This window comes from Ostrinia furnacalis, unplaced genomic scaffold (assembly GCF_004193835.3).
Source record: "Ostrinia furnacalis isolate ACB-3 unplaced genomic scaffold, ASM419383v2 OfSCF3085, whole genome shotgun sequence".
Taxonomy (NCBI): domain Eukaryota; kingdom Metazoa; phylum Arthropoda; class Insecta; order Lepidoptera; family Crambidae; genus Ostrinia; species Ostrinia furnacalis.
In genome coordinates, this window is record NW_021133324.1 from 130,428 (window position 1) to 154,975 (window position 24,548).

The 24,548-nt window shown below is 38.4% G+C and overlaps 4 protein-coding genes and 1 non-coding gene across 6 annotated transcripts in view; 4 read left to right on the top strand and 1 right to left on the bottom strand.

Annotated features, from left to right (window-relative positions):
* LOC114357235 (transmembrane protein 68) overlaps positions 1-7,520 on the bottom strand; it is a 33,579-nt gene extending 26,059 nt beyond the window's left edge. Inside the window, exon 1 of the mRNA XM_028310758.1 lies at positions 7,255-7,520. Coding sequence (XP_028166559.1) covers positions 7,255-7,312 — 58 coding nt within the window. The 5' untranslated portion in view covers positions 7,313-7,520. The remainder of the gene's footprint in view (positions 1-7,254) is intronic.
* A 212-nt stretch (positions 7,521-7,732) lies between these two features.
* LOC114357234 (divergent protein kinase domain 2A) lies at positions 7,733-9,602 on the top strand. The gene is made up of 3 exons (XM_028310755.1): positions 7,733-8,427; positions 8,550-8,731; positions 8,808-9,602. The coding sequence occupies exons 1-3, from the start codon at positions 7,792-7,794 to the stop codon at positions 9,241-9,243; spliced, it is 1,254 nt and encodes a 417-aa protein (XP_028166556.1). The 5' UTR covers positions 7,733-7,791; the 3' UTR covers positions 9,244-9,602.
* A 91-nt stretch (positions 9,603-9,693) lies between these two features.
* Positions 9,694-19,421, top strand: LOC114357233 (G patch domain-containing protein 1 homolog). 2 transcript variants are annotated; one of them, XM_028310753.1, is made up of 11 exons: positions 9,697-9,993; positions 10,214-10,404; positions 10,712-10,847; positions 11,752-11,942; positions 12,784-13,011; positions 13,482-13,628; positions 14,372-14,516; positions 15,062-15,485; positions 16,197-16,287; positions 17,616-17,728; positions 18,529-19,421. In XM_028310753.1, the coding sequence occupies exons 1-11, from the start codon at positions 9,924-9,926 to the stop codon at positions 19,382-19,384; spliced, it is 2,592 nt and encodes an 863-aa protein (XP_028166554.1). In that variant the 5' UTR covers positions 9,697-9,923; the 3' UTR covers positions 19,385-19,421. The 2 variants fall into 2 exon arrangements, with proteins under 2 accessions (XP_028166555.1, XP_028166554.1); XM_028310754.1 differs by lacking the exon at positions 17,616-17,728 and having other exon boundaries at positions 9,694-9,993; positions 16,197-16,400.
* Positions 19,422-20,926: 1,505 nt separating this feature from the next.
* Positions 20,927-24,548, top strand: part of LOC114357245 (UPF0183 protein CG7083) — a 29,103-nt gene continuing 25,481 nt past the window's right edge. The window contains exon 1 of the mRNA XM_028310767.1: positions 20,927-21,157. Within this exon, the coding sequence (XP_028166568.1) occupies positions 21,094-21,157 (64 nt within the window). The 5' untranslated portion in view covers positions 20,927-21,093. The remainder of the gene's footprint in view (positions 21,158-24,548) is intronic.
* TRNAA-GGC (transfer RNA alanine (anticodon GGC)) lies at positions 22,949-23,021 on the top strand. The gene has a single exon. It is a non-coding gene; the product is annotated as a tRNA-Ala (tRNA).

Sequence of the window (24,548 nt, forward strand, 5' to 3'; positions counted from 1 at the left end):
ATTTACTTCTTCACTTAAGCAAGCATCGTTTGTGAATACGGGCGTTAGTGATTGGGCCATTGTGCGCAATTTGTGGTTTATCTTCTTACTCCAACTCCAACCACCCCAGATTTAATTGATATTTTTGTTTTTATTTATTTTTTTCCGAAAGATCGAAAACCGGCGAAATGAGCGGACTTGTATTCTGAAAATGACCTTACCTATACATCCACGAAGTTTGTCTAACCTTCCGCCAGGTACCCTTCCCTGTATACATGTACTCATTATGCGACGTGGAAATCATTTTCCAAAGCAGAGACTTTTCCAATAAAGCAAACGCCTCTATTTGACCGCGTGAAGAGAGGGTGTGTTGCTATTCTACTCCGCCGGAGCAACACGGCTCTACATTTACAAACTTTCAAAATCATCATCATCATCATCATCATCATCATCTCAGCCACAGGACGTCCACTGCTGAACATAGGCTTTCCATGTTGCCCGGTTGGTAGCGGCCTGCAAAATCATATTTTTTTAATAAAATTGATTTAATTTTATAAAATGGATGATTTTGAAAGTTATTATAATTACATAAGTAGTTTGTAGAATCTTCGAAACGTTAAATCGCGTGCCCAATAGGCCTTCAACACTGATAATTCAATTCAAAATTAAATAATTATTATGTTTTCGTTTACAGAACGTTTACCTACGTACAATATTCATTTATTAATTTTATATCATTGCTAGGTACCTTCCCGCGACCTTCACCAGATCGTCGGTCCACCTTGGAGGAGGCCTTTGTCCAGCAGTGCACGTCATTCGGCTGAAACGAACGAAGGAACGAACTAGGTACCTACTCTTGTTCTTAATACTTAAACTTCAATGTAGATCTGGATCCATAACATGAGTCAATAGAACCCAAAAAGTTAAGTTTAACTGTCCATTAGTCACGCAACAAAATGACTCAGAAGAAAATAAAAGATTTCGAAGCTGAGGACTTTTCCAGTAAGTTATTATACAAAGCGGAATACTTACAGCCTAATATGGTTGATAAAAAATAATCTATACTAATATTATAAATGCGAAAGTAACTCTGTCTGTCTGTCTGTCTCGCTTTCACGCCTAAACCTAGGACATAGGATAGTTTTTATCCCGGTTTTTGAAACAGCGACGTGCGCGATAAAGTTTTCCTGTGACAGACAAAATTCCACGCGGGCGAAGCCGCGGGCGCAAAGCTAGTAATAAATAAACCTAAAAAAAGAGTCGTTAAATAATTATGTTGTTGAATATGCTTTGTAACAAAATGCAGTCTCTAGGTAGAGTTTAGTTTGAAACGACACAGGACAGAGGGCACCTCCTAGGTCCCTGTTAGTCATAATGAATTCGATTTGTTCGAGAAATATGTGTGAGAAGATAATAAAAAAAGCTATAAGAAGTGCACACAAGTTATTGTTTATGTGTGACGCATTCACAAACAGTCGTATCATTCACAATCACAATATATCATCTATCTAAAGTCTAAACTATTATTATAAATGTGTTTGTTACATTTTGGCGCCAATATGCTAAGTTTTAGTATACCTACCTATGTGTATGAATTAGATCCTGGCCTGGGAGAAGGGCATCAATGTAATCTACCATAAGTCTTAAAAAACTTAACGAGTCTTGAAGTATGAGTGGAGAAGAAATCATAATTTCAAGTTTAGGATTTGAAAATGTTGACAAAAGCTTTTAGCAAGCAATTGTTTTTGATAGCAGTATGATAAAGATTGTCTGCGACAGAAAGAAACACACAGCCACAAGCGAAGCCGCGGAAAAAAGCTAGTTTCAACATTATAATCCCCAACAACCTCCGTAAGATCAATGACAGGCTGTTAAAACAATGGGTGATATGGTATTCCTTACAAAGGATAGTACGTACCTTACGTATGAGTTTTCGACTAGGCACTGAACTTTATAGGGTGTAATGTTCCACAGACGGTAGTATGACGCATGCGAAAAAATTGCACGAGTGGAGCAATTAAATTGCACGAACCGAGCATTAAAAATTGCCCGAGGAGAGCAAATAGGGATAGCGTAAGGGATTATTTCACTTTGTTTGGTGATCTTGGGTGAACGAAGTGGATTTTAGTGTCCTCATTTCACTCTGAAGGAAGGCTCTATCAATACTGGGTTGTTCGTTTTTTATTTTTGCCACTTGACGTTTCAAAATCGTTGGATAATACATATGTGTGTATGTAATATGTAATAGGTGGCCAACTTGATTAGACATAAGATCAACTGTTTACTAACGAAACCCTGGGCGATCTACCACTTACATACTTCTTGAAATCTTAAATGAAACAACATAGTTTAGTTGAATGATCAAACGAACTTACCAAGTGAAGTTCGATCTAAATTATCCTGAAAAAAATGGCTACTGGTTAACATCGCGCGTTAACTTGGAGCTAAAAATGGGTCAAAGTTACGCGTCGTGTCACAACGCTTATAATAAAAATGTACGAGCACTTGCACAAAATAGTTGTTACAACCAACCTTTTGTTGGGTCTAATTCTCGTCACTACACTGCACAACTTAAAATAATTACGTTTTTTGTCGGTAAAAACGTCCTGGTGACGTCACTTAAGCATTTTTCTTATACTGCGTGCGGTCGTTGCGCGTGCGCACAAAGGAATGAGACCGCTCGGACACCGAGCCCACAGCGTGGTAGGGGTGGGGTTGCCCGCTCTTTTGTTTTTTAATACTACTACGCTGAATATTGTGTGCGGATTGGGTTGTCGTACAGGGGTACTACATGGTAAAATAAATCTCGGAGGCGAAAGCAGGATAATACACCATCATGTAGTATTTTTTCATTTTTTGCCTTGCCACGATCGACTGGACTAATAGCCTGGACTACAATGTTTAGGTATTAGGTATCCAAAATTCTACACATAAAAGCTCTTTACAAGATTAATACTTTCAGCTTTATTGGTGCGAAAAACAATAACATCTTTTTTATCTTTTCTTTTTGTATTTAAAGTTATGCTCGTTGAACCTGCTGATATATGCCTGTCTAGTGACGAGTTTCATAAAAATAGCTACAGTTAGTTGGATGAGATGATGACCGTGGATGATGCTAAGGGTAGGTAATAATTAGGCTGGCCATTAACCTTTAAAGAACTGGTGCGGATAGCGGGCAAATGCGACAAGCTAGGGTTTTTAAGAGATCTGACGGAACCCTTCTTATAGTTTCAAGAATTTGAAAACATTATTGGGCAGTGGTATCGCATCACAAATATCACAATGAGTTTAATTGAGCTAATAAAAAAACTGAAATATCGATATGTTGGGGTGATACTCAGTGATACTACACTTTTTCAGCTTTTTCAGCAGTTCTTTTTCAGCAATTCTTTTTAGCAGTTTCATTCATTCCTCTCACTTAAAAAGCAAAGTTCCAACATGAGGAACACCGAAAACCCGAAAATATTGAATGATTTTATAAATACTTTTATTCGTAAGAAATGGAGATGCCTGCATGAAATGGAGATGAAGGCATCTCTATTTCTTTAGGACATGGGCGGCAACTAAATTTTATAGACCCTTTCATATCTAAAGGATAGTTAAAAAATAACACTATGAAACTTTAACCTGCACATGTTTATTGCAATTTAATATCTGCACGCGAATCTAGGTTTCTCGGTATTCATACGTAACCCCACTTGGCGACACCTGCTCAGTGCTCATCCCGCAACTAGTTTTTTACCCCGATCGCGTGTTTTCTATACGAGCTGAGGTACGTACACCTGCCTTCCCAGCGTAACGTTACTAGCACAATGGAAATGGAAACGGTAAGTTTGTAATGGTTACGAGAACTTTCTCCACAGTAACTGTCGTAAACCTACCTTAGATTTAGCCTGTGGGTTAAGGATACGTGCCGCGATAAGCAGTTATCACGCCATTTTATCGATTTTACCCATACATTTTGACGTCGATAAAGTATATCACGGCGTGTATCCTAATCCTAGCCCGGCTGGTTGTGGTTTATAATCATACAAAACCAAATCGCCTACGACCTTTCGCTTGCCGGGCGACTGATCTACCATCTGAGCTAGTTAGACACTGGATGAGCCAATGCGATAGGTTTTTTATGTCAAAACATTACGAAGTCCCGCATCTGACTACCAATATTCTCGCTAGCCCTAGTGGGCTTAGTAGCTCCGGCTACACTAGACTAGTTTAACGCTCGACGGGATTCAAGTATCAGGACAGAACACCGACTGGAACTTGATCGAGCTTATTATACTAATGTAATTAAGTCTGAGCCTACCGTCCATGCATTCTTGTAGCTAACTGACGAGCGACCTTGACTTTTAAACCGCAACGTTGAAACGTTAACTTTTATGATGATTATAAGGCAGCTCCTTCAGCAGGACCCACCGGAGTTTTTCTGGTCTGATGGCTTGCATATTAATCCTTTTAATAAGATTCAGGCGACTTTTATGAGTTCCGAACCAGTTCCGAATTAAAGAGCGCGAAATTCTAAAAAAAACCATTGAAGTTGGCTTATTTGTGATGAAGACGGATCTTTTTTTTCGTCGCGGAGGAAATACTTTACGCACCGTCACCACTGCCGGGGGGCAGGGTGGTGTGTGGAACTCCCGGCTCCCTAAAAAGGGCGCTGCTCCGTCCTGAAAAGGACGATGGAGGAAAGAGGGGGGACTAAAACCTCCGCGGCGTTCCGTCATCGCCCGAGTGGGGGTGTCGCGAGTATCCGGCCGTAACCTTAGACTCCCGCGACCATGAAGACCGAGCTGCGAATGAATGTCCAAGTTAGGGTGAGGCCTCATTAGTCCGTTGCGCTGCGTCACGTCATTAAAAATATATGGAAAACGTCGCAGCGTCGACTCCGTTCCATTGGGCTCCGATGGACACCGTGTCGGGTTTATGTAGGTAGGACCCTCAGATCATGGAAGGGAAAGGACCCATGTGGGCAGGGGAAAGTCCCACTTATCCCACTGGTCGTCCCCATTGATCAGTGGGTTGGGTATGCGCAAAGCACTTACCGACGTTAAAAATGGCCTATGGGAAGATCCTAAATGGATAGATATTGTTACTAACTAAAGCATGTAGAATGTAGATATTCGAGATTTCCCAAACTGAATTTACTGTTAAGAGCAAAGTCATTTTTATTAACTATCTGTTGACAATAATTAATTAAGTCTTTGTTTACGTCTCTGTGTAGATTTCAATCGTCAAAAACCTACTATCGGGAACGATATTAAATGTAATTATAAATCAGTAGGTACACTTTATGAGTATTAAAACTGATAATATTTTTACGAAAAAGGTAGTGAATGTATTTTGATGAAACTTAGCATTATTAAGTTTATAAGTTAACAGATCAGAATAATAATTCATCGTACACTATTGTAATTAATGACCTTTTTAAAATAATATCGTTAAAATAAGGGTTAATAATAATCTATGTTGTACCTAATAAAGGAACAGTTTTATTTAGGGATCAACTGGCAACTGGAAAAACTATTTTTAAAATATTTATTTTAAATTAAATAACTCTGAACATACTATAGGAGTAGATTAATAAAAATGTGTATTATTAAATAATAACAATGCATTCAGTCTACCAACTGCTCATTAGTAGTCATTATAACTAGAAATATACCTACAAAAAAATTGAGTATTTAATTCGGAAATTAAAAGATATTAAAGTCAGCAATTAACAAAAAATTATCTAGCCATTCTTGTCTATCATTTGACCTAAAATTAATGTAGTACATCAATTGACCCTGTTCTGAATGACGAGTCTAATAGTTCTTATATTATAGAATTTATAGATTAGAAAGAGAGCAGAACACAAGATCAAATTTTTAACAATTATATGTCAATCTGAGTAAAATATTGCATCAGTCTGACTTGCAATTAGTAAGATACTAGCGGCCGCCCGCGACTTCGTACGCGTGGACCCCGTTTTACCCCCTTAGGGATTGAATTTTGGAAAATCCCGTCTCAGTGAGCACTTGCGTTCTAAAAGGAACCCCCATGCAAAATTGTCTCCTAGCACTTGTAGTTTCTGAGTTTCTGTAATGAGTGAGTCAGTCAGTGACCTTTCGCTTTTATAGATATAGATAAAATTGTGAGCAATCAATGAAATTCTGCACAATCTTTTAGAAAAATAATGTATCATGCAAATTAAAACGCATAATTGTTTAAGTTCAATAGAAGTGAAGTATGTATTTTTAACTAAACTGTTTGTAAGGCAGAGGTTAATTTAGTTAACAACAATAATAATAATTGTCAAATTATGAGCTTTTATACATATTACCTTGTTTTGAGATCCAAAACTAATAATAATTATTATTGTTGCATCTGTTAGGGTTAAAATACAGATCTTTTAGTTACAACCATTAAGATAAAATGGTAGATTTTTATTATATACTTATTATTCTGTATGAGCAATAGCACAGTAATGTTGTTTAATATAAAACCAAATGAATATGATTATATTATTTACTTCATTTATATTAATATCATATTGATTAAATTATTTAGCAGGATATTGAGATAAAATATAAAGAATGAAGAAAAATATTATCAGACTGGACTCCATAGTTTTGTTAATAACAATGTTTACTGTAAAAAGAAATTGATTTGCTTCCATAGATATGAAATGATATAGTTATAGGCTAGTGAAAGTTAAGCAAAAGTTATGATTATGAATTAAACTAAGATTCAAGAACTAAAACAGAAATTTGTAACTAGGTGTGTCATCATCATATCAAGATCTAGGCAGCCTTGAACTAGTTGTGCAGTCTAAATTCAATCTTTGGTGGTACAAGTACTAAAATGATTGTGACCTACTTCATAAAATTAATAATCATAGTGACTCAACATAATGTAACTAAACATGCTTCTAACTCATACTTGATTACAAAAAGACATCTGAATATGCACAATAACAGATTTTTGTCTTCTTTTTAATTCAAAAATAACCAGTTTTGCTAGTTATTACTACAACACAAGCATGTCATCAAAAAAATGATGAAACATGCTGTAAATTATTATTTATTTTACATTAACAAGAATATTTAAAGAATGTAAATGTATTGCATTAAAAACAATCAAAATTACCCATTTTAATACATTAAAATTGTAAGCATTGACAGTATTAACAGTTATTATAGCTACAACCTGGTACAAGAGGTTACATGTAATTATTGTAGAAAAAAACGGTTATGGCTAACGCAGACGCTAATAATAGGAAAACTAACAACTTACCTATCATGTCGTAGAGACTTGCGGTGTAATTATCCACATAGTGCGTTAAAAAACCCATTGTTTAAATGTTTTAAAACAGCTGATCACGATTCACTTATATCCACTTTCTACCAATGTATGCAACTAAACTATTTTGAAATACTGTAACGAGATCAAGTTACGCTAAGTTTACATTAAATTAATTTATGATTTGTCAGCAAATTACAACAAAAATACAAAAAATGCAAAACATTGATCATCAACAATGTGACAGCTGGCTGGCTGTCTGTCACTTCTGTCAGTCAGTCCAGCCTAATGTCAAAAGCTGTGTTGCGGTCCAACAAAATATAAAAAACCACGGTTTATTGAATTATTTTAGGGTAAAAAACAAGAACACGTCTTTTTTTATAGCTTGGCTGACTAGCTGTCAACAATGTCGAACAACAAAACGTCACTTCTTCCGTAAACATTGATCAATCGACCAAACTTTACAATGGATTTCGTTTTTCTTCAACCAAAAGGATTAAATTCTAATAAATCGTTCAATAACCTATAAAAATGCCTAGTAAAGTAGATAAAGTTTATCACACAATGTTGCTTCGCCGCAGATTTTGTAAACGCGTTATTTTAATGGCTGTCGCATTCGGCCTATCATTTTACGTTTCTGTTTTGTTATTTGGTGATTTAAAAAGCCCTAGAGTGATGAATTTAACTGATTTAGACCGCTGCCCTGCTTGCTTTGGAGTGACTGTATGCCCTGAGCTGTATTCTAATCAAATTATAATGGAATCTAATCATCACTGGCACAGTATGTTCAATGCAAAAAATATTTATTATGGCTACACAAAATCTAACAGACGAGTGGTTATGAAGAAATTAGCTCACGATTGGGAACTCAAAGAGTTAGATTCGAAGTTGTGTAAGATTTGGCACCTAAAACGCGACTGCAAACCAATAAATTTGCTCAATGTATCGAATATTGATGAGAAAATGATAAGCATCATCAGTTACAACATCAGTTGGCCAGATTCTGAGCCAAGGAAGGGTCTGGTGCTCTGTCCCTACACTTACAGCTTCTATGACTTCATCCAGCCAGTGCTGAACAACCAGAAATCGAATAATAACAACTATAAGTCGGACATGTTGAATGTGTGGACAATGCTGAGCATCAATCCAGAGCCTATAATTTTACAGGTAATACCTGAACACAATATCCTCTTTATTTTTTAACATGGAGCAATAAAGTATTTTTGTCTTCTATTAGCATCATAGCATAGTTTTTTTCTACTAATCAGTCATACATGATTTATTTTCAGGTGATACCCAAGTCAAAGGGCTGGCGTGTGCCAGCATATGGAGGAGTTTGTGGTCGTCTGGAAATTGTAGCATATGAAGGAGAGCCACTGTCATCACTACTGCACGTGCAGTGGCACCGTAAACTCAAATATGCTCGAGCCATTTTGGATGCAGCAATGGATTTTACGTTTAAACATGATAGGTTTGTACGAAGTAAATAGTATTTGATTGTTGTTTGGTAATTTTACATTATTATGTAAATGCTATTATTGTTTTAGATTCCGCTTTTACTTCATGGACTGGTCTTTAGACAATATTGTGGCAAATGAAAGGGACGAAATCACATTTGTGGATCTGGAAGATGTCATTGTGCTGGACAAACACATATCTCCCAAGAAAGACCTACCAGACTGGTACCAACGTTACATCAGAGAAATCACTGGACCAGGATTCACATTTTCAATTGAAAATATGTGCAAACACCATTTGAGTGACCACAATATTTGGGCAGCATGTTACGTATTAGCAGGGGATGAAAATCCATTGTTGTACCCTATACCGAAAGACGTTAATGCTTCAAGGCCACATTTAGACCGACTGCTGAGTGAATGCTTGAACGGTGACGACCGTTTCCGTACCGTAACAAAACTGCAGCATGTTATGTCAGATATGTTGATAGATGAAAACATAGTTGGTTTTGGCACTGTTAGATGATAAGACAAAAAAAATTATTTTGGAATCTCAGCATTGTGATGTCTTGTTTAAATCATAACAAGATTTTAATCTAAGTTTTCGTCCACCATGATTATTTCTGTGGGCTTTAAAACTTCAATTTTGCATTTAGTCATATGGTGAAGCAAGATTTTAACGCTCTGTAGAGCCAGATTCATCATCTTTACAGATTCGTTATTCTGCAATAGGTATTTTTTAATTTTTTTTGCGATATTATTATTTCACGTATTATAAGTTATTTAATTATGTGATTCATTTATATTGGAAAGGTTGTGATTTTGAATAAATTCTGTTCACGAATTTTTGTGGCCATGTTATTAGAATTAAAAATTTTAGACTTACTCAAAGTTTCATTTACTTACACCTGTGTAGAAGTGTACAACTTTAATTTCATAGTATATGAATAAAAGGCAAAAGAGTGAACTTTATAATAAACTTCTACCGAAATCGCACAAAAAATCCCCTTTGGCGGCTGTGCGCCAAAAACTTGAACCTAAAGCCGTAGTAAAGCCTAAATAAAAAAAAAATGGTGTCTAGTCTGTGGTCTACTGTCATTAATGTCAAAATCGTTATTTTGAGGTTATGTTTATTGTTTGCCAATTTATTGCTATTATTTTTCATGTTGTGTGTATATTCAATTAGACAAGCAAGTGCCTGCTAAAATGAGCGACGCGGACAGTGACGAAGAAGCAATTATACGCTACGGCACTCCCCTGGACCCCATAGAAGAAGGTCAGTTTTCGAGTTTCAACATTGGTCTCAACTACGTATTTTCAAGATGTTTTTAAACTAAACAAGTAGTTTTATACGTTTAATTTTATTCAAAAACAAAGGATATTCGATGCTCTTTGGATGCCATGTCAGTAAATCATTCAAAACATAAATGTTTATACAACCAAAAATTTCACATTAATGTTTTTAAGAATTCATGTAATAACAACATTATTTACAGATGAAATTCCATCAAAACGCAAGTACCAGCAGCCAGCAGACCAGTATGCTGTGGACGCGTACGGCAGACGGAGGTTCCACGGTGCTTTTACCGGAGGGTTCTCAGCCGGACACGGGAACACTGTGGGGACACCGGAGGGATGGACGCCTTCCACTTTTAAGAGCTCTCGTGCGGATAAGGCGCAGATTTCTGTGAGTTAAAGCAAAATTTGAGTAGTTGTTTGTAGTCTATAGCCAAATAAAATGGTCAGATGAAGATGCATATAAGGTTAAGTTTATTTTAGAAAACTTAATCAAGATCTAGCTCAATGGTTCAAATTCTTCTTCTTCATCGGTCCCTCACTGATGAGTAACGCGACCACAGATAGTGTTCCTTTACAGACTGCGGTCATAAGCTGTTCCTTCCATTTGTCCCAAGATTTTTGTTTTATACATATACTTTGCTTGTCACTTTCATCTGTAATATTTTCATCTCTCAAACAAATAAATACTCCATCAGGCGCAGCGTCCAGAAGACTTCATGGATGACGAAGACCGCGGCGAGCACGGCATTGCGCCGCGTCACATGGGCACGCAGAGCGAGTTCTCCGGCCAGAAGCGGCGGCTGAGACGGTTCCACGACGGTCCCATACCTGGTGAGGATCACTTGTGTCTCTAGAGCAGCGGTTCCCGAATGGTGGTCCGCGGAACCCTGGGGTTCCGTGGAAAGGCCGCAAGGGTTCCGTAAAAAATATTATCCCACGTTTCGTGACCGACGTTCGCTCGCACCGACTTGTTTACGCACAAGGGAGGGGCAGGGCGTGCGGGCGGAGTGGTACGGGGGTTCCGCTAGGAAAAGTATAATCAATTAGGGTTCCTTGGCAAAAAAAAATTGTGAAACCCTGCTCTAGAGTCCAGAAGACTTCATGGACTAAGACCGCCGCGAGCACGGCATCGCGCCGCGTCAGTTCTCCGGCCAGAAGCGGCGGCTGAGACGGTTCCACGACGGACCCATGCCTGGTGAGGATCACTTGTGTCTCTAGAGTCCAGAAGACTTCATGGACTAAAACCGCAGCGAGCACGGCATGACGTCGACACATGGGCCTGATTCTGGCTGAACAGAAGTTGCAGTGGTTGGAAAGAGATAGAAGTACATATGTGAATAGTACTATATTGTGTCCTTACTATCTAACTTTAATGATTTTCTTCAGCCAAAAGATGACCAAGACCTCGTCCACCAATGCACTCTCCTCAACGAATCTGATAGCTTTTTAACTTACACCATTACCAGCATAAACGTCGAACCTGAACTGCCTGTTTTTAGTTAATGAAATGTTAAGGCCCAATTCGACCAAACTTTTATCCGAGAATAACTCCTGGCATTGACAGTTTCATTATGGGAAATATGTCAAAACTGATGATTTATTCTGAGATTAATATTTACTCTTCTTTGGTCGAATCCACCCTAAGTCACAGTAAATTGTATTTCGTTTCCATAGTTACTCTACTAGAAACACCTCAACAAATCTATCAATTAACCCACCTTTACCACTACCTCAGGTGAACCGGTATTAGAACAGCTCCTCAAAGCAGTCCACGAGACGGCGGCAGTCAAGATGCTTCGCGCTATGGGCTGGCGGCCGGGGCAGGGTACGGGCGATCGCCTCACTAAAGCAGAGAAGAAGAAAGCCAAGAAACAGCACAAAGTGTATGGCTGTTATATGCCGCCGGAGATGAGAAAAGAGAACGAGGTGAGTGTCATCTGTTCCTGTCAGTCGTAGGGAGATGCTGACGTGTCCGACAGAAACAAACAGATGTTAGAGCGGGCCAGGGTACGGGTGATCGTCTGACTAAAGCTGAGAAGAAGAAAGCCAAGAAACAACACAAAGTATTCGGCTGCTACATGCCGCCTGAGATGAGACAGGAAAATGAGGTGAGTTTATACAAGTGATGTTCATCTGTCCCTGTCAGTCGTAGGGAGATGCAGACGTGTGCGACAGAGACAAATCTGCCCTGAAAAAGGACCAGGTTTGTGTTAAAAAGAGTCATCGCCTGTCACTCTTAGTCTATCGATATGCTGATAAAAGACCGGGGCAAGGCACAGACGACTGTCTCACTAGATCAGAGAAGAAAAAGGCCAAGAAACAATACAAAGTGTACGGCTGCTACATGCCGCCGGAGATGAGACAGCATAATGATGAGGTGAGTGTCATCTGTCCCTTTCAGTTGTAGGGAGATTCGGACGTGTGCGTCAGAGACTAATAGACGATAGCAATCCTTGCTTGAGATACGATACAACTGCGTATATGCGTGTCATCTGTCCTCCTTACCAGTGTTTTTTAATTAATCATGTCAGCTAAAATTTTGTCATTCCCATACACGAATTAAGATAGGACTAGAAATGATTCCCTAATTATGTTTTAACGTATCATAACGTTCATAAAATGCATTTTATTGGTAGTGTCAGTCAAGTATCAAGTCTCCTGCCAATGTATCTTTTTTGGTTATTGTTTGTAACTTTGTAGGTATATTACAGTCTGAATACAACCTCTTTTTTACCGAAAAATGTGCAATTTTCAACTCTAATTCCAGGGCACAGCAGACGAGTCTGAAGACAGCACCAACTCAGAGTTCGAGTACGACACGCTATTCGCGCCAGACGACTACGAGCCTTATGTCCTGCAGCGTAAGAACGATCGCTTTGGCCTGGGCTACTCGGGTCTTAGCCGACACTCAGTGCTTGGAAATTTGGTGGGGGAGTATGGTTCTGATGCTGGCACGTCTAGAAGCCATTTGGTTATGAAGGAGAAAGGGAAAAAGGTAATTTTTAGATTTTGATTGTATACTTTGCTGTGTTACTATGTGTGGAGTGACACCCATAGGGTACGAACCCTGGCTATGGGTTGAAAGAAAGAAACATTTATATGGTTAACAGGTTGCCAATGAGGACTACCTTATTTTCGCTAATTAGTTGGCGCCACTGTCTTTACTCGATAGTAGCACCAACGTTTGAACATAAAATACGGTGGCACTCGTTTACTCACTCGCGCCATGAAAGAGACGGCACGTTGTAGGTGAACATACAAAAAAATGTTTCACCATCTATTGCTTAGAACGCATCTTAGCTTTTCTTTGCCACAAAGTGCCACAACGCGTGATGGCCGATTTCTCTAACTACCACAAACCACAATACGAATTTCAAGACGTGGACTCGTGGATCTATTTCTTTATTTATCATGTTTAATGAATCTATGAGAGTAGTCTTTATTTAAAGACTATTTTACATTTAGGTCTCCATCCGAGGGCAAGCATTCGGCGTGGGCGCATTCGAGGCGGACGACGAAGACATTTACGCGACAGAAGATATGTCGCACTACGACTTTACGCTAGGGGGCGCTGAGGACAAGAAGAAGGCTGTGAAGCAAGGAGGCGCTAACGTAAGTATATTTCCACTATAATTTGAACTTTATTCACTTATCATAAGGTCGAAAAGCATGTTTCTTTTTTTAAATAAAAAAGTAAAGTTCGTTTCGTTCTTTCTTTCAAAAGGGGAGGCGCGGACTTCACCAAAGCGGCGACGATAGGAGCAGAGATGTGTTATTTAACCAATTGTTATTCTCATCTCGTCGCCACTTAGGCCCGGTTTTTTGATTCGTAGTTAAAATAACCAATGGTTAAATTTGACAGATGTCAAATGACAAGTGGTTAAATATCAGAAAAAAATGTTTTTCGAACAATGGTTAGCTTGACTTTTAGTACATTTTTTAACTATTTGTTTACATTTTGTTAATATTTAACCATTAGTAGCAAAATTTGACAATTAGTTATTTTAACTGAGAATCAAAAAACTGGGCCTTAGCTTAACCCATTCACTGTCCACAATAAATTGAGACAATAGGAAAAGTAGAACATTATCTAAGGTCCGGTTTCCACCAAAGCTAAGAGGAGAGATGTGTTTGAATAATTATTTAGATTTCCAAACGATTCTGAGAGGAGAGGTGATGTGGAGATAACGAAATAAATAAATCAAAGTTTATTTAACAGCTTCAACATTAAATTATTATTAATTTAACATTACAGTAAATGAGATGGTATTTTAACACATTTCCTCTCCTCTCGGCTTTGGCGAAAAACGGGCGTTACAAGAACTGTTACTGTATCTGTAATGTTCGTATTACAGGTGTTAGAAGGATTCGTGAAAGCCGTTAAGCCGTTGCCAGCCGTAGCATCGTATCCTGCCCCGGCGCTGCCCCGCGGCTATGCCCCGGCCCCGCTAAAGACCCGCTTCGACCAGCCTGGCCCCGCTGTCAAACAAAGAGACCAAGGTACGTACCACAAATGTGGCGGATTCTATTAGGCTATAGTCTCCTATTAAACGTCAGCGTCAAACGTTCGTATTAACGTCCATATGCCGACATCGTCTGAAAAATACCACAACAGTACATTTCTGTAGTAAACATTGTGTGTGATGCGGCCTAAGACGTTTTAGGAGACAAAAGCCTTACCTCGTTCGTTCGTTTCAGTTAAATGACATCCACTGTTAAATATAGGCCTCCTCAATTATTTCTATAATAACCGGTTGGTAATTGTCTGCATCCAATACCTCCCTGCTACCTTTATGACTATCAGGTACCGGATAGCAACACCGTCAATCAGAAGAAATTTAATTTTTATTCGATACTAGCAGCCGCCCGCGCCGCGTGGATTTCGTTTTATCCCCTTAGGGGTTGAATTTTGCAAAATCCCGTCTTAGTGACCTACGTTCCAAAAGAAACACCCATGCAAAATTTTAGTTTCTGAGATTTAGTGAGAGTGAGTCAGTCAATCAGTGACCTTTCGCTTTAATAGATATAGATTTTTTTCTTTTCAGGACTAGGTCGCCACGAGCTATCAGCAGAGGCCAGAGGCGCCATGCTAGGCGAAGCCCCCGTGCCGAAACTTCAAGAACTACCCTACCTACCTACCCTCCAACCAGCTCAGTCTTCAGAGGAACTGATCGCCAAAATCGCCGGTCGCAATGTCAACTTTATCTCAACCACCGAAGCACCTAAGGAACTAGACTTCATACCTATTGCAGATACGGGCAAAAGTGTAGCGAAGGTTTTCAGACCTTTCATGAGCGACCCGAATAAGCAAGGGAGATATGAGAGATATTTGCAAGATAAGGAGGCCTTCGCGGCAGAAAGAGACGGCGATATAGACGCGGTGAGCGAGTGGGAAAGGAATAGAGAGTTGGTGGAGTTTGAGCAAGCGGCGAAGTTGTATAAACCGCTGACGGGCATTATGGGAGACAGGTATGTGATTGAGATGTCATCTCTTACAAGTTTTCCAATTTGTTGTTCTGTCGGTCTCTTTCCCTCCTTTGTCTGGAATGCTTCCGAGAGCGAGACAGACTTAACATTGATTTTTTTATACATTTCTGTTGCAATAACGCATCGAATTATAAAAAAGATGCGTTTTTGATTATATGGTGCTGTCGAAATTTCAACATCGTATTAGTATGAGTTTCTGTCAACTTAACTTTAACCGTAACTATAACTATAACCGATGTTTTAGTAAAAATAAGATGGTACAACCTGTAGTTACACTTGCAAGCTTATTATTAAAGTTAGCAATGAAAGAGGAAGATTTGAGCTGCCTCTGTCAAATTAAAGAGGTTCACCCACCTGCATTGCGGTCTAAATCCCAACTAATATTATAAATGCGAAAGTAACTCTGTCTGTCTGTCTGTTACGCTTTCCCGCCTAAACCTCGCAACCGATTTTGATGAAATTTGGCATAGAGATAGTTTGAGTCCCGGGAAAGAACATAGGATAGTTTTTATCCCGGTTTTTGAAACAGGGACGCGCGCGATAAAGTTTTTCTGTGACAGACAAAATTCCAAGCGGGCGAAGCCGCGGGCGGAAAGCTAGTTACCTATAAGCCTAGAATGGGCGCCGCGATAACCGTTTATTACCGTTCTAATAGCCCGGCTGATGATAATAAAAGATGATTTTCTTTCTTAGATTCACCCACGCCTCAGAGCCAGACGACATTAACCCTTTAACCGCCGTATCAAAGAGCTCAGCCAACTACGGGCTGGCCACAGCCGAGCAGATAGACGCGGCGCGGCGCGCGCTATACGGCGCGGTGACCAGGACGCAAGCGCAGTGGCGGCCTGACCCGCTAGTGTGCAAGCGGTTTAACATACCGGACCCGGGGGGACCGAGGTGAGTTAAATAGGCTTTTAAAAAGCGCTCTTACATGCCCTAAGAGCCCCAAGACCGAGGTAAGTTAAAGTCATTTATTTCGTATAAATAGGCTTTTAAAAGGCGCTTTTACACGCCCAAAAAATTCTGCCAATTATGGGCTAGCCACAGCAGAGCAAGCGGTGTGCAAGCGGTTTAACATACCGGACCCGGGAGGACCGAGGTAAGTTATAGTCTGGTCCGTGAGCACGTAGAATTTTGTCCAATGACCCCAAGCTACCCATCCTTATCGCTCGCGCGTAATTATATTGCTGTCGCGACTGTGCGACGGGCGCCCGCAGTGAGTGTGTGAGCCCACAGACCGGGCTTTAGTCACTTATTTTCTTCAAATAGGCTTTTAAAAAGCGCTTTTTAATGCCTCAAGAGTTAAGCCAACTACGGGCTAGCCACAGCAGAGCAAGCGGTGTGCAAGCGGTTTAACATACCAGACCCGGGGGGACCGAGGTAAGTTATTGAAAAGGTTTTTCCGCAAATGGGCGTTTAAAAAGCGCTTCTAATGCCCCAAGAGTTCAGAAGCGCTTTTAGACGCCCCAAGAGTTCAGCAAACTACGGGCTAGCCACAGCAGAGCAAGCTAGTGTGCAAGCGGTTTAACATACCGGACCCGGGGGGACCGAGGTATGTTAAAGTCATTTATTATCTTCAAAATAGGCTTTTAAAAAGCTCTTTTTAATGCCTCAAGAGTTAAGCCAACTACGGGCTAGCCACAGCAGAGCAAGCGGTGTGCAAGCGGTTTAACATACCAGACCCGGGGGGACCGAGGTAAGTTATTGAAAAGGTTTTTCCGCAAATGGGCGTTTAAAAAGCGCTTCTAATGCCCCAAGAGTTCAGAAGCGCTTTTAGACGCCCCAAGAGTTCAGCAAACTACGGGCTAGCCACAGCAGAGCAAGCTAGTGTGCAAGCGGTTTAACATACCGGACCCGGGGGGACCGAGGTATGTTAAAGTCATTTATTATCTTCAAAATAGGCTTTTAAAAAGCTCTTTTTAATGCCTCAGGAGTTAAGCCAACTACGGGCTAGCCACAGCAGAGCAAGCGGTGTGCAAGCGTTTTAATATACCAGACCCGGGGGGACCGAGGTAAGTTAAAGTCATTTATTATCTTTAAAATAGGCTTTTAAAAAGCGCTTTTTAATGCCCCAAGAGCTCAGCCAACTACGGGCTGGCCACAGCCGAGCAGATAGACGCGGCGCGGCGCGCGCTATACGGCGCGGTGACCAGGACGCACGCGCAGTGGCGGCCTGACCCGCTAGTGTGCAAGCGGTTTAACATACCGGACCCGGGGGGACCGAGGTGAGTTAAATAGGCTTTTGAAAAGCGTTTTTACATGCCCCAAGAGTTCATTAAACTACGGGCTAGCCACAGCAGAGCAAGCGGTTTAACATACAGGACCCGGGGGGATCGAGGTAAGTTCTAGTCATTTATTTCCTTCAAATAGGCTTTTGAAAAAGCGCTTTTAGGAGCCCCAAGAGTTCAGCCAACTACGAGCTAGCCACAGCAGAGCAAGCGGTTTAACTTACCAGACCCAGGAGACCAAGGTAAATTATTGAAAAAGTCTTTATTGCCTTTTTTCTCCACAGAATTATTGTATTGAATAGACTTTGAAACTAATGAATCGATTGGAAAAATTCTTTCACCATTAAGGACGAAGCACACTTATCAACCCGGAAACCGATCGTTACCGTATCAACACGAGGCTGTCAGTAGTTATTTGTATTGAAACTCCGTATTGCAGTGCACACTTATCCGCATCATAACGTAAACGTCTCACCTTGCAGCGAAAGGCGATACGATGTTGATCCCTTTCCGAGTTGATTAGCCCTGATGATCCTTTATGATGAGCTTTAGAATTTTTATTAGCGACAGGAAGGTCGTCGGGTCAGTTCTTTTATACCACTCCTGCAACCCTCTTTTATTACCAGGATGTAAAATTTGGCCTCCAATGAAAAGAAAACTGAACATAACCAATAAAGGTTGGGTATTCCCGGGGATAGCTTAATCTTGGAACCCGCTACAAATTATATCAGAAGAATAAAGGCGTTCGAAATGTAGGAATTGAAAATCTTGATTCTAATGTCTATGTTTGTTCACAGACCCGAGTCAAAAACAGAGGACAAGCCGAAGATTTCATACTCTGTATTCTCCTACCTGGAATCATCTGTACACGACAAGGACAGCTTCACAAAGGAACAAACTAAATTCAGCGGTTCTAAATCTCTTCTCAACACACCAAAACCTTTACCCAGTCAAAGCAAAACAGATAACATCAAAATAAATAACCCTGCACCATCTACTAGTGAAGAAACCATAAACAAAAGAATAACAGTAGCAGAGTTATTCTTAAAAGAATCAGAGAAAGCTATAGAAACCAATAAGCCAACAGCTGTAACAGAAACAATAGAGAAATTCGATAAAATGGACCTGTATAAATCGATATTCTTAAGCGATAGCGAAAATGAAGAAGATATGAATGAGATACCTGTCGAAATTAATGCAGAAGACTTCATAGACAGACCGAAGAATGTGGAAAGAAATTTATCGCCGCCAAGAGGCATATTTGCGAATATAGATTTCGACGAATTGAACTCGTGGAGAAGAAATACAAAAACCGATAAACCGGAAAATGTAAATAAAGATAGTTCAAAAGAAGAAACACCCAAAGAAAAGGCAGAAGATAGTTCTGGCGACGTTTACGGGCCGAAGATTCCAGAAAATTTATTGAAAAGACTAAACGGAGAAGTGGTTCAGAACGCAGAAGACAACTTTAGACCAATATTTAGAAAAAAGACTGAAAAAGAAGGTGAAATTCACGTAATTGACTCTTCGTCCAGTGCAGACTCTTGGGTGGATGCTAAAGAAATTAAATCTAAAAAGGTTAAGCATAAAAAGAAAAAGAAGAAACAAAAGGTGAAGCATAAAAAGTCTAAACATAAGAAAAAAGATAGATAGGTTAATATGTTGTTAAATAAAAGTGTTTGTTGAGTATTTGTTGTATTTTATCCCCTATTTTTTCCTTAGTTTTAAATGTTTTCCTGCACATAGCTTTGTTATGGCGTTGGCAATAAGCTTAGCAGACGCGCTAAAGATACGTAGATAGGTCAACAGCTCAGTCTGCTGCCCTTTACGACGAGTCTATCTCGGCGACTGACTCATGCTATCGCAGCCCGAGTGGCGTGATGTCTAGATAAAAAAACAACAATGTTTACTACGCAACATAGGTACCAATTGCGTCAATAATACAATAAAAGTTGTTTTTAAAATTCCGCGAACTATAATAATACGCAAATCGTATAGTGTAAATAAACATTCTTACACAATATTACGTTAGTTACGATATGCGATGTGTGGGCGTCGAATCCCATTTCAAGGTTGCTACGATGGCGGGAAACACAGCGAAAGTTGTGTATCCGCCAGCAACCACATAGAAACAATGAAATAATTCCATACTCATACTAGTTAATAATAAAACAGTTCTAGAACGTTAATTTAGCTAGACTTGCAGTCTGTCGAGAGCTTATTCAGGGACAAAATAAATAGTATGATGATGAACCCTGCTAACAATCTGCTAAATTCTAAAAGACTGATCCATCTAAAATTTTGTAGATTCTCATTATGAGGATTCTCTACTCGGCGAGAAATGTATATCCGTTTTAATAAGTGCGCAAAATTATCGCTCAAGTTTATCAATAAACAAGTCTTGAAGAAAGAGATGTACAGCTGCATTACCAACGCTATAAACAGAGACAACGAATCTAGTGTCGATAAGGTAGAGAAGGCGGATACGTTTCATAACGAGTAAGACAGAGACAGCGGCAAAACAGTTTCTACAACACAATATTTTCCTTCACGGTTGGTACGCATGCGTCATTAAGTTCAACCAGGGAAGAACTCTAGAATTTCATTTTTTTTATATCTCTTATGGAATACTTACTACGCCGCGTACGTAAATAAAGTGTTTAACGATTTATGAAAAGTACATACCTAACATTTTTTAACTTATTGTAAAGGTTCAGCCTGAGTTTGTGTAATTCAGTGAATTACAGTTAGGTACAGAGTGAAACCTAGACCTTAAATATTTTACTTAGATTGTTTTATGGTCTACTTTCTTCACATTCTTATTCTAAGAAAATTTCGCCCAGTGATTTATCTAATAATAAACTAGGAAGTTACGTTTGGGTTTGCTCAGTTTCTATCTATGTACCTACTAAGAAAACTTTAGGTGTAATACCTATCGATGATCGTGTCGTGAATAAAGATTTTTTCTTTCTAATTTAAAAATTAACGAAAATAGGAACTGAGGAATTAAGTAGTTTCATTATTTCTTTCTTTTTTTCTTTCAAATTATTTTTGAGCAAGAGTTGCTTATCGTTCTTAACCAATCAGTGAATAAGAATTTATTTATTATCAATGTTCATAGCTAGCTATTTAAGCGCGCATTTGCAGATTGTTCATTTCAGTAACGAAACTCAAGTCCTAAATGCGGCCCTGCCAGAATACAATCAGCTGTTTGTAATGACAGCTCTGACAAATACAAAATGGTTGAAAACTAAAGTTGGCAAACAAAGAAAGGCAGCGTAATATCGCGTTTTAACACGAAAAAACTGTATTTTTTAAGTGAAAGTTAGTTAGTTTAGTGTGTATTAAGTGTTTTGTGCACGATGTTGGATTTGGAAATCGTCCCTGAGCGTTCCCTGGGCTGTGATGCTTGGGAGTTCGTTCTAGGTAAGGCATCACGTATGTTTATTTCGTACGTCAGGCATTTGCGTTGTATTTCTATGGGCTGTTGCTTACGCAATGGTGTTTTCGTTGGGTATCATGAGCTGGACGCTGGGGTAGGATGCAGTTATGGCACATAATACCCAGGTCATCGAAGGTCTACATTGATTTTTTTCGCGAAGTGTCACGAGCAAGCCTTTGTGTTGGCTGGGTTTTGTTTATTTTTTTACTGGCAGTCTTGACCGTGAAATCGTTCGGGTTGCGTTGTTTTCATAACAATTTCACAAGTATTGTTTTTGTGGTCTTTGATTATTGACTATCTACCTAGGGATTATTAAAAAAAATGACAATGGAAAACAGTTACCTTCAAAATAAATAATTTGATGATCCAATTAGACTTTTTCCACTTTGAATTATCATTTTGTATAAATACCTTCATAAAGCACTTTCAAATCTACCTCACACTAGTCAAAAAGTGTAAATTATTGTAAAATAAATAAAACAGGAAGGTAAATACCTACTTTGCCTAATTTATTTTATTATAATGTAAAAAGCTAAGCCAAGCTTATATTAAAGGACTAGTTAATAACTAAACGTAATTAAATACATAAGAATACATTAAGTACAAAATACATTACAAACATTATGACGCTGGATATAAATGCTAGTGGTTGTGGTATAATATGTTTTGCAGCCATTGGGAGTCCAACCCGCATACACAATTTGACACTTAGAGACATGAACCAATAAGCCGTCCAGTGCTCATGCAAAAACCACAACCATTTCGTAAAAAAACTCAATTAAATGTAATGTTAATTTAGTTAAAAAAATTCTAATAAGATTAGTGTCATAAATGATGATACCTGTCTTTATAAACACTATGGAGGGTAGGTAGGTAATTAATAAATTGAAGTTAAATTTTCTTACCCTACATTCCTAATAGCAATTAGAAACCAATAAAATTCTAATAGGATATTTTCAATACATTTCAATTTTTAAAAACAAAAAAGGCAATTTTTCTCATTGCAAATTTTAAAAATACATTTGCTACTCATCGCTAGCTTCAAATATAAATCTGTTGAATTAATGCAATTTTAAAAAATAAATTTGCTGTTCATCACTAGCAATCAATCAATCAATCAAATATTAATCTTCGCATTAATGCAATTTTTAAAAAAATACATAATTGCTACTTGTCACAAACAATCAAATATAAATCTGTCACATTAAACCAGGTCTCTTTATTTAGGTGAAAAAGCACATTCAAGTTGAAGATAAGGCCTTTGTCATTAACATGGAGTCATTAAACTCAATGCTACAACTACACTAACGTACAGTGCGCAGCGAAATATTATGTAGGATATTTTTAAATTATTTGTGCCTTCTAAAATAAAATTATTATTTTTGCACGATAGGGTAAAATTACTAGTTAGTTTAAGTTTAAAATTAGTAGTTGTAGAAAAAAGTTGGTACCTACTATTTTGCTTATTTTCTCAATTTATTTTACTTTATTTCGTTTATTATAGGGATATTATTAATAAATGTAACACAGACCAGGAAACCAGAAATAGGTTGAATGTTTTATATTTTACTTTATATGTTAATTCTAGTGTAATTTTTTTCCAATTAGAAAATGTAGGGCAAAGTTTAGGGGTTATTAATAGTCCATTAACAGTGAGATGTAATCATGAAATAAATTGATTATTATTTAATTTTTAGCATTAAGAGATGCATCTCAAACTAATTTGAAAATTAGAAATAACTTGAAAAAGTCGAACTGCCTAAGGCTCATCCAGTGACTAAGTAGCTCAGTTGGAAGAGCAGTCGCCCGGCAAGCGGAAGGTCGTGGGTTCGATTCCCGCCTTAGGCAGTTCCATTTTTTCAAGTTACATATTTATAATTTTCAAATTGATTATTATCATTGAGTGTACATCAATGTTTTTGTTACGAAAAAGCAAAACAGCTGCACTTGTGTTGCAATCCTTTATCTTTAGTGCATGTGTTCTTTATTTCCTTCATTGGATATTATTGCTCACTGCACTGGATAATTAATCAAACTGCGTAGGTATTTAAATTACGTTTCAAATTAGCTAAATAGGTTAGTGTTCCATTAATGAATTGATTTTGATTTTTTTTTGTTCTTCCTGCTATTTCTGAAGGCTTGGTACAGTCAGTCGCATATTTTCATAAAAAAAATATATGAACGAACTTTTAACGAAGTTAGAGTAGAACATTGTCAAAAGTGCAGTAAAACTACCCCTCTTGCCACAACACTTTTTTGTTTTTCTTTAAAAACCTATAGTAATGAGAATTTTGCATCTAAGATGATAAACTTACCTAAACTAATTTAAAACTTGAAAAAATCAAAGCCTCTGATGGGAATCGAACCCGCGATCTTTTGCTCACCGGGTGACTGCTCTGCTGACCAATCTCCAAAGCAATCGATTTTTAAAGTAAGTAATAAATAAATTATAGATCCTAGGTCTTATTAAAATCTAATAGGTTCTATGCTCGCACCATAAACGATGCCAACTTTATATTACACATGGCGATGAGTAGATTTTTGTAATACAATGCAATAATGATAATGATAATGATAACCTTTAATGTCCTATTAAATCCATTGTTCTGTGTTGCTATGTATGAATCTCATTGGCCGTCTGTTTCACAATCGTTGGCGGTACCTATGTGATAATAAAGTAGACTGCATTGATTTGAGGCTTGTTCTATCAATTTAATAATAATAATATTATTTATTATGATTGGAAAATGCCTTACTTGACGGTCATTGAAAATTCTGTAAAAAAAGATTAACTTAAATGACTTGCTACGTTGTATTTATTAGCCTTAATTACCTATTTAGTCGAACGAAAGAAACTAACAGAATTTCTTGAATCATATAATAATAAACACTCTCAATCACTTAGTCTTCAGCAGTTTTAGGAGCGATGACGACCAGACAGAATTAAATAACGTCTCAGTGTTGGAAAAAATCTTACGTAGGTATATCGCACATCCAGGTAAACTATGTTGCAAATAATTCGTTGTTTTGAAATATGCCCCTTTTTGCAATAAAAATGTACAGTTTTATTTGCTGTCGACTGTACATAAAATTCCCGTAAACTTAATCGACATCGCTAGTGAATGGAAAGGGAAATCAAATTGGCGTCTTGGGGCCATCCTCACCTGGCTGTGGCTAGTTTTATTTTCTTATTTTAGTCTACTACCTATCGATCCGTCTGGACACATGGTTGCCAGTGGAATGCATGGGGGAGAAAACGTAATTATTTATTTAGGTATTTAGAGTTTAGTATGCACATAACACTGTAAACTGTACATAAGGCGGACTTAATGCCAGTCGGGATTCTCCTCCAGTCAAGCTCAGGGCCAAACTGTA